This window comes from Dreissena polymorpha, chromosome 11, assembly GCF_020536995.1.
Source record: "Dreissena polymorpha isolate Duluth1 chromosome 11, UMN_Dpol_1.0, whole genome shotgun sequence".
Lineage (NCBI taxonomy): Eukaryota > Metazoa > Mollusca > Bivalvia > Myida > Dreissenidae > Dreissena > Dreissena polymorpha.
The window spans coordinates 2,334,175-2,346,837 of NC_068365.1; the positions used below are offsets into that span (position 1 = coordinate 2,334,175).

General features: G+C 38.4%; 1 protein-coding gene across 1 annotated transcript in view; it reads left to right on the plus strand.

Annotated features, from left to right (window-relative positions):
* The window catches only part of LOC127850732 (axotactin-like), a 133,147-nt gene that overhangs the window by 77,334 nt on the left and 43,150 nt on the right, over positions 1 to 12,663 (plus strand). Inside the window, exons 10-17 of the mRNA XM_052384013.1 lie at positions 510 to 619; positions 1,129 to 1,365; positions 1,948 to 2,182; positions 3,127 to 3,219; positions 5,793 to 5,929; positions 6,949 to 7,095; positions 9,630 to 9,809; positions 11,172 to 11,400. Coding sequence (XP_052239973.1) covers positions 510 to 619; positions 1,129 to 1,365; positions 1,948 to 2,182; positions 3,127 to 3,219; positions 5,793 to 5,929; positions 6,949 to 7,095; positions 9,630 to 9,809; positions 11,172 to 11,400 — 1,368 coding nt within the window. The remainder of the gene's footprint in view (positions 1 to 509; positions 620 to 1,128; positions 1,366 to 1,947; positions 2,183 to 3,126; positions 3,220 to 5,792; positions 5,930 to 6,948; positions 7,096 to 9,629; positions 9,810 to 11,171; positions 11,401 to 12,663) is intronic.

Sequence of the window (12,663 nt, forward strand, 5' to 3'; positions counted from 1 at the left end):
GATAGTGTTATCAGTGTCTGGAATGTGTATTCATTGCTGAGGCAAAAGGAACAACATAAACCAATTGATTGTTACCTGGGTCTGGATAGTGTATTCATAGTTGTGCTAAAAGGTACCAACTAAACATATTGATATAAAAAAAAATGTGGACACATTCATTTCATGTCTGCAAAAAGGTACCATGTGTCATATGGTTCCTTTTTGCACTGATATTTATTTAAATTTTCCACACACCCTTGGTGCAACAAGGTACCATGTGTCATATGGTACCTTTTTGCACAAACAAATGTTGCATTTTTCACTTGGTACCTTTTTACATAATCCTATATCTTTGGAACCTTACAAGATACAGCTTAGATATTTTTACAGAATGTAGATTATACAAAATCCTAATGAAATATACTAAAATGTCATTTTTGACCAAAATGTCATATGGTACCTTTTTGCACCAATGGGGCGATATGTGTAAAGAATATTGTTTAAGGGTAAATGACCTTGACATGTTTCAGGATCGCGACCCTGAAAGTTAATGGCAGCGTTGTATCAACAACAGCAACCCGTGGCCAGCTAGAAATATTCAACAGAATTGTGCTTGGCTATGGCTTCAACCAGTATAAAGGTAGGCTAAATATTCAACATAATTGTGCTTGGCTATGGCTTCAACCAGTATAAAGGTAGGCTAAATATTCAACATAATTGTGCTTGGCTATGGCTTCAACCAGTATAACGGTAGGCTAAATATTCAACAGAATTGTGCTTGGCTATGGCTTCAACCAGTATAAAGGTAGGCTAAATTTTCAACAGAATTGTACTTTGCTATGTCTTAAACCAGTATAAAGGTAGGCTAAATATTCAACAGAATTGTAGTTTGCATCAACCAGTACAAAGATAGTGTCAATATTAAACAAAATTGTGCTTTGCTATCGTTGCAACCAGTATAAAGGTAGTGTAAATGTTCAACAGAATTGTACTAGGCTATGACTTCAACCAGTACAAGGTAGTGAAATTCTAACATGTACTGACATGTAATTATAATCAGACTAATCAATCTAATTTTATGGTCTATTTTAATAATAATACTTATTTCCTGTATGAAATTTTAATGGCTCATTTCTCTTTCATCACCAGCCAGTGAAGGTTATGTAGGTTGCGTTCGAAACCTCAAAGTTCAAGGTCAGACATTGGATGCCCTTGACCTGGTTCAGAGCAGCGCTGCATCAGGGCTGATCATTGATGGCTGTAACATCACAGACTATTGCCGTAGCAGTCAGATGTGCGAGCACGGTGGTGTGTGTCTGTCTGAGTGGACAGATGTGGCATGTGACTGTGCAGAGACCCACTATACTGGGAAGGCATGCCATTTCTGTGAGTTTCTTTGTCTCGTGTTACCTGGGATTTACTTGCTGACTCTTAGTGGAAAAGTTAAGACATATATTGAGTGATTGAATTGTATTTAAGAAGTTTAAAATCTAGAGAATAATCTTTTTTTAGAGACTGTGTATTGTTATACTGGAATTCAAATAATTGATATAGGAGATATATGGAATGATATCAAGTGTACATGGAACTTTAGGTTCTCTCCTTACAGATATCTATGTTATGATGCTCCACTGTCATCCCCAACTCTCCTCCCCCATATTATATCAATATATGGGTAAATTTGTATCAAAACTGTTCGTAGTTAATCAGGGATTATTAGTATATGGATATCAAAACAGTTCATAGTCAATCAGAGGCTATCAATATATTGATATTAAAGCTTTTTATCGTCAATATGAGATTATTTGTTTATTGATTTCAAAACTTGTCAAGGTCAATCAGAGATGATTAGTATAATGATATCAAAACTTTCATGTTCAATCAGAGATTATCACTATATTGATATCAAAACTTTTCATTGTCAATAAGAGATTATCATTAAATGGATATCAATCTGTTTCATTGTAGCAAAGTACAAGAAGACGTGTGACGAGTATTTCCAGGCTGGGGTCAACCAGTCAGGGGTCATGCTCATTGACCTTGATGGTCCTGGTGACCTTGACCCTGTTCACGTTTTGTGTGAGATGGGGTATGAAGAAAAGTATGAATACTTTGGTCGCACAACTGTGGACCACAACCTAGAGGCCAACACGCCTGTGCGGGGTCCAATGAAGAGAAACATGAAGAAATACCTAACCTATAGGTAAGTCACAGTAGGTCCTCTGAGAAAAACGTGCTTATTACATTTGTGTACAGTTGCATCACTGATTAGCCAGTGCAGTTTGCACAGGCTAATAAGTGACAACACCTTTTTGCTTTAATGGATAATTTTGTTGAAAGGAAGTTTTTCTATACATAAATCCCTTGTAGGCCGAAAGTGTCATCCAAGATTTGCCTGTGCATTATATACTGATCAGCTTCATCTGGGACAACTTTTTACGCACATTCATTAACCCTTTGCATGCTGGGAAATTTGTCGTCTGCTAAAATGTCGTCTGCTGAATTTCTAAAATTAGCATTTTCTTCGATTTTTTTCAAAGAATATTATCAGAATAGCAAACAGTTTGGATCCTGATGAGACACCACGTTCTGTGGAGTCTCATCTGGATCCAAACTGTTTGCAAAGGCCTTCAAAATTCGGTTCCCGCACTGAAAGGATTAAGTCCTGTTTTCCCAGAGCTTGGCCCATGTAATAAACGGACAAAGTTGGTATTCTGTAAAGATTAACAGTTAATGATAAATTGAAGAATTTGAAAATTTAAGACCATACAAATGCTCATGTTAAATCATTTACCACGTTAAATTTCAAGCATGTATACACAAAGATTTTAAATAATATGAGCCCTTGCTCTGAGAAAACAAGACTCAATGCACGTGCGTAAAGTGCCATCTTATATTAGGCTGAGCAGTCCACACAGGCTAATCAGGGACGACTTTTTCGGCCTAAACTAAATTTTGGTTAGGAAAGACATCTTGGGAAAAATCCATATAAGGGAATAGTGTTGTCCCTGATTAGACTGTGTGGACTGCACAGGCTAATCTGGGATGACACTGTGCGCTCATGCATTAAGCCCTGTTTTTCCAGAATTAGGCTCATGTTGCAGCCTGAGTCAAGTTGGTCCAAACTTGTGTTGTCTTCTATTACAGGGGCATGGACCTGGGAGGGTTGTTGCGCTTGACAACAGAGTCTGCCTGGTGTAAACAGTGGATCCAATATGACTGTATACATGCTCCAATCAGGTCAGTGTAAACAATGGATCCAGTATGACTGTATACATGCTCTTATCAGGTCAGTGTAAACAGTGGATCCAGTATGACTGTATACATGCCCCCATTAGGTCAGTGTAAACAGTGGATCCAGTATGACTGTATACATGCTCCAACCAGGTCAGTGTAAACAGTGGATCCAGTATGACTGTATACATGCCCCCATCAGGTCAGTGTAAACAGTGGATCCAGTATGACTGTATACATGCCCCCATTAGGTCAGTGGAATATATGTTTGTTCTACAGTATATCATATAATTGGCGAAATATTAATAGATCTAACAGTTACCGATAATTGGTAGAGCACGGGGAGATTAAAGACGTTTTTATTGAAATATATCACTGCTGTCAGACCTTGAGAAAAACACTCTAGGCCACGATGTCGCAGAAGTTATTGACGCGTGTTTGACAATACACAGGGTCGAGTGTGTACACAGGTAATCTCGTTATCGATTTTCCCTGCTTGATGGCCCGATTTACAGGAGTTTCGCACTATATTGAATTCTGCACTAGTCCAGATGTTTTAAACTGCACCCCCTTTTTTATTAGTTTTTAAGCTCCACTGGCCAGAGGCCAGCGGGGCTTATGTCATGGTCCTGTGTCCGTCGTGCGTGCGTGCGTCCGTGTGTGCGTTAACTTTTTCTTTAAAAATCCTTTTGTCCATAACCATTGGGCCTAGTGCTACCACATTTGGTATGTAGTGACATTTAATAGTTCTCTACTTTGTTTGTTCAAATTATGCCCCTGGGGTCAAATTTGACCCTGCCCCGGGGGTCAATAAATTGAACATATGCTTATATAAAGCCTATTTTGTGCAAACTTTAAAATCTTTATGTCCATAACCGTAGGGCCTAGGGCTACCAAATTCGGTATGTAGTGACATCTGATAGTAATAGTTCTCTACTTAGTTTCTTCACATTATGCCCCTAGGGTCAAATTTGACCCTGCCCCGGGGGTCACAAAAATGAACATACGCTTAAATAAGGCCTATTTTGTGCAAACTTTAAAAATCTTTTTGTCCATAACCGTATGGCATAGGGCTACCAAATTTGGTATGCAGTGACATCTAATAGTCCTATACCAAGTTTGTTCAAATTAAGCCCCTGGGATCAAATTTGACCGTTCCCCAGGGGTCACAAAATTGAACATATGCTTTTAATGGGCCTATTTTGTGCAAACTTTAAAAATGTTCTTGTCCATTATAACCATTGGGCCTATTTCTACCTAATTTGGTATGTATTAAAATCTTAAAGTTCTCTACCAAGTTTTTTCAAATTATGCCCCTGGGGTCAAATTTGACCCTGCCCCGGGGGTCACAGAAATGAACATATGCTAAAATAAGGCCTATTTTGTGCAAACTTTAAAAATCTTCTTGTTCATAATTATAGAGCCTAGGGCTACTAACTTTGGTATGTAGTGACATCTAATAGTCCTCTACCAAATTTGTTCAAATTATTCCCCTGGGCTCAAATTTGACCCTGCCCCGGGGGTCACAAAACTTAACATACGAGGGATAGAAAGAGAAAGTCACATGTTTGAGTACATTTCAACCCATGCGCATTTCACGCTATTTTCACATAAAAAAACAGTGGAGCGATACAGGGCCAGCATGGCCCTCTTGTTTTATACCCTAAAATTCATACACAGAGATCTGTTGCATTACTATCTGATGTAACTTCTAAGGTCATAAATGTTGATACATTTGTATTAGAATAGTTTTGCCATCTAAAGCACGTTATTTAGGTACCTTTTTAGCTCACCTGAGCAAAACGTGCCAGGGGGTGGGGCAGTTTTCTCTATAAGTATTATAGTCAAAACATGTGAACAGTCTAGAAGACACTTTTTTTGCCTAATCTTCATGACATTTGGTCAGAACATTTTTTTTCCTGGATAGGACGGTTGAGTTCAAAAATGGTTTTGATCCATCTAGTAACATGACCGCCAGGGGGGGGGGGGGGGGGGGTCATTTTCCTTATATTTATATACTGAAAAAGCTTTTGAACACTCTAAAAGTCACGTTTTTGGCCATATCATCATGATACTTGGTCAAAACACTGGTTTTATTGTTATGTCTGATGAGTTTGAAAATGGTCGTGATCAGTGGAAAAACATGGCTGCCAGGGGATGGGGAAGATTTCTCTATATGCATGTAAGAAGCATTTTCCTTATATATATATATATATATTATTTTTTTAATATGGGTATTAAAAACATGGCTGCCACGATGGGTCGGGTAATTTTCTATATTTGCCTATTGTGAATACTTTAGAACACCTTATTTTTAAAGTCAGTCTTGTCATACCAATTATTTGAAATATTTGCTGAAGAGTTTTAATCTTTGTTTCTTTCCATTTTAGTCTCTCAGGTGAGCGAACCAGGGCACTTTGGGGCCTCTTGTTTGTTTTTGCATTACGACTGCACAGGCATGTCATAGTACACATTATGCATTAAGCCCAGTTTTCCCTGATGAAGGCTCAAATATAATTCATCCCTTATACATCATTGCATGTATTAAATCCAATGTATTTCATCAAATTACACTTCAGTTTGGGTACCAAAACTTGGTTCCGTTCTGCGTCCGGGGACATGATAGAATACTTGGGCACCAATGATAGCCAACCGGGTCTCTGCACCTGCGCTCTCACGGACTCCTGTGCTGGGGAGAGGTGTAACTGTGATAATAGTGAGTTGTAATTATAGCATAATGTAGTTGTTTCACAACAGTTAATAATGGAGATACTGGCTTAGTTCAATTAAAACTTTTTCTGACAATTACAATTTTACAACATGCTCTTCAATGTTAATTTAACCACAATTATCCCCCGCCATAGGTGGAGGGATATTGTTTTGGCGTTGTCCGTTCGTCTTTCTGTCGTCCGTCCGGAGCCATATCTTGGAAGTGCTTTGGCGGAGTTAATTGAGACTTTATATGAGTATATATATATGGATAAGAGGATGATGCAAGCCAAATGGCATTGTACACCATCTGTTAATAACGGAGTTATGGCCCTTTGTATCTTGTAAAAATGCTTTTTAATATAAGCTTAGAGCTTTATCTCCATTAACACATGAGCCAGAGCCATGAAACTTGCCATAGTTGTTCTCATCTGGGGGTGCTTCACATTCAACACCTATAACCCTAGGGCTAAGGTCAAGGTCACACATTGAGGTCAAAGGTCACAAATTTGATGAATTATTCATTATTTAGTAATTCCTTTACTTTGCCATGAAACTTGCCATAGTTGTTCTCAATCATCTGGGGGTGCTTCACATTCAACACCCATAATCCTAGGGTCTGAGGTCAAGGTCACACATTGAGGTCAAAGGGCTTTGTCCATCCATCCAGAAAACTTTTGTGTCCAGAAGCATATTGGCGGGAGATATCAATTCAATGAATTTGCTTGTTTTAATGTAAACCACCTTTCTTAAAAAAGCAGTTGTTATTGAATGCTAACCATTCTGATCAAAAACACGATAAAAGAAATATTTGAAATAGAATGACTTCTTTGGTAATATGGATCATATTATTTCTAATTAAGTTTCCAATTATGCATGACAAATACACAATTTTAAATATGATTTGAATTAATTGTTGCTTATTTATTAATCATTTTTCCAATCTTTTACTTTGCTATTTCTTTGATAAATATGTGTAAAATGTCAGGGTGTTATTTTTTAAATAAATATTTGTAAACATTTCAGAAACAATGACCTTGACATCTGATGAAGGTTACAACAGTGTTGCTATGCAACTGCCCATCACCGAGGTAAACATAGAACAGGACAGCAACCCCCTGGACCCGGGCACAGCCAACCTTACCCTGGGGCCTCTGATATGTTGGGGGAACAGTGAGTAAGATGTCAAATTGACATACGGGGTGGGGGTGTGCTTTACAGGCTAAACAATTAGTGGTTCATATAATAAAAAGGTGGATGGAAGTAAAGTGTTTGAAAGACATGCTTCACCAACTATATATTAAAAACATGGTACAAATAACATTTTCAAGCAATTTCTATTTATTAAATTTTTTTCATATTTATTTGTGAATAGTGTGAGCTTTTGTGACCGGTCTTTGTCCGTCGTATGTCCGTTCGTCCGTTAACATTTGCTCGTAAACACTCTATAGGCCACATTTCTTGCTCCATCTTCATGAAACTTGGTCAGAAGCTTTGTCCCAATGAAATCTCGGCCGAGTTCGAAACTGGGTTGTGCTGGGTCAAAAACTAGGTCACTAGGTCAAAAAAAAGAAAAACCTTGTAAACACTGTAGAAGTCACATTTCATGCCCAATCTTCATGTAACTTTGTCAAAATGTTTGTCTTAATGATATCTTGGTTGAGTTCAAAAGTGGTTCCGATCCTATGAAAAACATGGCCGCCAGTGGGCGGGGCAGTTTTCCTTATTTGGCTATAGAGAAACCTTGTAAACACTCTAGAAGTCACAATTTTTGCCCAATCATCATGAAAGTTTGTGAAAACATTGGTTCAATTGATGTTTTGGACGAGTTCGAAAATGGTCGAGATCGGTGAAAAAAAATGGCCGCCAGTGGGCGAGGCATTTTTCTCTATATGTATTTAGTGGCAGTTTTCCCTATTTGGCTATAGGGAAACCGTGTAAACACTCTAGAAGTCACAAATTTTGCCCAATCATCATGAAAGTTGGTCAAAACATTGGTTTTATTGATATCTCGGATGAGTTGAAAATGGTCGGGATCGGTGAAAAAACATTTCCGCCAGTGGGCGGGGCATTTTTCTCTATATGTATATAGTGAAAACATGTGAACACAGTAGAAGTCAAATTTTTGGCCCAATTTTCATGAAATTTGCTCAGAACATTTGTTTCCTTGATAGGAGAGTTGAGTTAAAATATGGTTCCGGTCAGTTGAATAACATGGCTACTGGGAGGGGGGCAGTTTTCTCATTATACCCCCCCCCCCCTTTTCGAAGAAGAGGGGGTATATTGTTTTGCTCATGTCGGTCCGTCCGTGCACCAGATGGTTTCTGGATGATAACTCAAGAGCGCTTATGCCAAGGATCATGAAACTTCATAGGTACATTGATTATGACTTGCAGATGACCCGGATGATAACTCAAGAACGCTTATGCCTAGGATCATGAAACTTCATAGATACATTGATCATTACTTGCAGATGACCCCTATTGATTTTCAGGTCACTAGGTCAAAGGTCAAGGACACGGTGACCCAAAGCAGTAAAATGGTTTCCGGATGATAACTCAAGAACGCTTATGCTTATGCCTAGGATCATGAAACTTCATAGATACATTGATCATGACTCGCAGATAAAACCTGTTGATTTTCAGGTCACTAGGTCAAAGGTCAAGGTCACGATGACCCAAAATAGTAAAATGGTTTCCGGATGATAACTCAAGAACGCTTAGGCCTAGGATCATGAAACTTCATAGGTACATTGATGATGACTCGCAGATGACCCCTATTGATTTTTAGGTCACTAGGTCAAAGGTCAAGGTAACGGTGACCCGAAATAGTAAAATGGTTTCCAGATGATTACTCAAGAACGCTTATGCCTAGGATCATGAATCTTTATAGGTACATTGATCATGACTCGCAGATGAACCCTATTGATTTTCAGGTCACTAGGTCAAAGGTCAAGGTCACGGTGACCTGAACAAGTAAAATGGTTTCTGGATGATAACTCAAGAACGCTTATGCCTAGGATCATGAAACTTCATAGGTACACTGATCATGACTAGCAGATGACCCCTATTGATGTTCAGGTCACTAGGTCAAAGGTCAAGGTCACGGTGACCTGAAGTAGTAAAATGGTTTCTGGATGTTAACTCAAGAACGCTTATGCCTAGGTTCATGAAACTTCATAGGTATATTGATCATGACTCGCAGATGACCCCTATTGATTATTAGGTCACTAAGTCAAAGGTCAAGGTCACAGTGCCAAAAAACGTATTCACACAATGGCTGTCAAGGTCACGGTGACTCAACTTAGAAAAATGGTTTCCGGATGATAACTCAAGAATGTTTTCGCCTAGGATCATGAAACTTCATAGGTACATTGATCATGACTCGCAGATGAAATAATGATGAAACTTGACCAGGATGTTTGTCTGGACAATATCTAGGTCAAGTTTGACATTTGGAAAAGATTGAATGAACCGACTTCTCTCAGGTGAGCTAACTAGGCCCATCTTGGCCCTCTTGTTCAATAACCCCATTGCAGTATTTAAATATAAGAAGATATCTTTTAATTAGTTTAAGTTTTATAGTTTACTGATTGGTAAAACAATGCTGCACTTATAAATATTGTTCTTGTAATATTTGAAAACCTTTACCTCAAAAAATTATTCATCATCAAGGACATTTTAATGAAGCAAAAACCATATGTTCAGGTCGCCAGCGTCCTGTCACAGCGGTAACATTCAACTCAGACGAGGGGTTCCTGGTGAGTCATTCCTGGAGGTCAGGTGATCTCCGAGTAAGTTTCCGCACACATCATTCGAGCGCCATCATTCTTTACCAGACAGGCACACCTGACAACATCAACTACTTCATAGTGGCTGTATCTTCGGGTAGGTAGCAAATTTCATGTGTGAGATATGAATCTTTCTCAGAGAAAACAGCGCTTAATGGTTATGCGTAACCCTTTCCCCATCAGAAACAAAGTGAAAATGGCTTTTGCAACCAGCATAAAACCAGAACAGTCTGAGAGTAACTCGCAGTCTGTTAAGGTTTTATATTGTTTGCTGCTAATCAGTATCTTACGGTTTGAAATGAAGCCTTTAAAACTTGAATAAAGTAATAAAAGTCTTTAATTAAATTTAATTTTCTGAGTGACTACAAATGCATAGAATACTTATCTAAGTTGTTAAGGGTTAAAGTGCTGTTCCAGATAATTAGCCTCTGCAGTCCACACAGGCTAATCAGGGATGACACTTTCAACCTAAACTGGATGTTTTTTTATAAGAGACCTCTTTAAAATATTAATGTTATAAAAGCAGACAGTGCTGTCCCTGAATAGCCTATGTATCTTGTACAGGCTTATATGTCATGACAATTTCACATGCATTAAGCACCTTTTTCGCAGAGCGGCTCATATGTTTGTTACTATTGATGTATGAGCAGTTATAACTTATTGTAACAGATGATGATGAGTTAAATGTCAGTGAAAAAAATAGAAAGGGTCTTGTTTAATGTGTGTTGTAAATCATATCTATACACGTAGTCTTGTTTAAACTATGGCTTCCATTGTTGAATGTTCACTTGAACAAGTAGCTATAGAGAATGGTACGTTATTGTTAAAAACAGGTAAGCCATGCTCTAAAAAATTGGGGCTTCATGCTTGTGCGCAAAATGTTGTCCCAGATAAGCCTGTGCTGTCCATACAGGCTACACGGGGACTTTCAGCTTTTATGGTATTTTTTGTTTTAACTCTTTCAGTGCTGGAACCGAATTTTGAAGGCCTTTGCAAACAGTTTTGATCCAGATGAGACGCCAAGAATGTGGCGTCTCATCAGGATCCAAACTGTTTGCTATTTTGATAGTATTCTTTGAAAAAAATCGAAGAAAATGCTATTTTTAGAAATTCAGCAGACAACATTTTAGCAGACGACAAATTTCCCAGCATGCAAAGGGTTAATGCACATGAATTGAGTCCAATTTTCTCAGCTAGACCTCAGATAAGTTAATTTTAAGGCCTAGATACCGTAAACCTTAATCTTTGACTAGTGTTTAAGTTTTTTTTGCCAGGCACATTAGCCTATCTGTGTTTCTAATCATCCAATAATTTCCACATATGTACCAGAAGTCTTAAAACGCCTTTAGGCTTAAAATAGAAAATTAAATTTTGCTTGTTTTAATGAAAAATACATCCAAAAAGCACATTGAAATGTCCATTCAGAAAAACAATTTAGCTTCAAATGTGTCTTTTCCAGAGGATACAGTAAAGTTTTATTTCCGCTGGGGCTTAAAGCAGCTAGAAGTGGTCATTGTCAGTCCATCAGTGGTCAGTGATGGTCGGTGGCACGAGGTTTCCATAGAGACTGACCGACACAATGTCCGGTGCATGCTGGACCTCACGGAGCAGATACTGACCATACCTGAGGGCGTACCCACTGTGGCCATGTTCTCAGGAATCCTCTACATTGGTGGAGTCCCTAGCAGGTCTGGTTGACCTTATGTTATGATTGAGTCTCTGTGAAAAGGGGGCTTAATGCATGTGCATAAAATTTTGTCACATATTAGCCTGTGCAGTCTGCACAGGCTAATCATGGATGTCACTTTCTGCTTTTATGGATTTTTTGTTTAAAGCAAGTCTCTTCTTAACAAACCAGTTTAGGTGAAAGGTTTTCACTGATTAGCCTGTGACGACTGCATATGCTTATCTGTGATGACACTTAACCCCCATGCGCTTAGTCCAGTTTCCCCATGATTAGGCTAATTTTAAGAATGCTTGGTTGTGTTGGCATACTGGACATAAGGGCTGCCTAGGAAAAAGGTTGAGTCAGGTTTAATGCAAAAGATCCACTAATAAGACACCAAGTCTACCGGAGAAACAGACGCAAGACTGTTTTAATACGTCATAGGCTTTTGATGTGATCAAGCTAAAATAAATGGGTTTAAGCCAAATTATGTTAGTCTTGATATTATTTAGGTCAGCTTGATATAGGTATTACAAGTATAGCTCACTTGCTGTGCTTGCATGTGTCCATCCTGCTTTGTACAGACTGAAACGTCGTTGTTAATCATGCAATTTCAAAAAAGTATGCTGCCTATAGGATCCAGGTCAAAGGTCAATGTCACATATAGATGTTTTAGGTCAAAGTTGGAAATAATACAGTTTGTTCAGACTGTAACTTAATCATTCATAAGGTATTTTTATGCTCCCCCAAAAAATTTGGGGGGGGAGCATATAGTCGCTGCTTCATCTGTCCGTCCGTGTGTCCGTCCGTCGGTGCACAATTTTTGTCCTGGCTATTTCTCAGCAATTAATGACCGGAATTCAATGAAACTTTATAGGAAGCTTCACTTCCAAGAGGAGATGTGCATATTATCAGCGGGTTCTGGTCTGATGATTTTTCACAGAGTTATGGCCCTTTGAAATTTCCTATAAAAAAAATCTTGTTCCCCCAACTACTGTGCCCTCAAGACGTTTCCTTTTATCTGAATATAAAGTGCAATATTGTGACAAAAAAAACCTTTGGGGAGCATCACTCGTCTCCGGCGGTTTCTTGTTACCATTTGGAATTGCATTAAGGACATGTGTCCTATCTTAAAGGTGAAGGTCATACTAAAAGGTCAATAATCAAAATATTTCTATTTCACATTTTATTTGACTTTCATCATTATATTGGCTATTTTAAAATATAATGCCTCATATGTTTGCAGTGTTAAGGAGACATGTCAATCATATTGACATGGTTCATT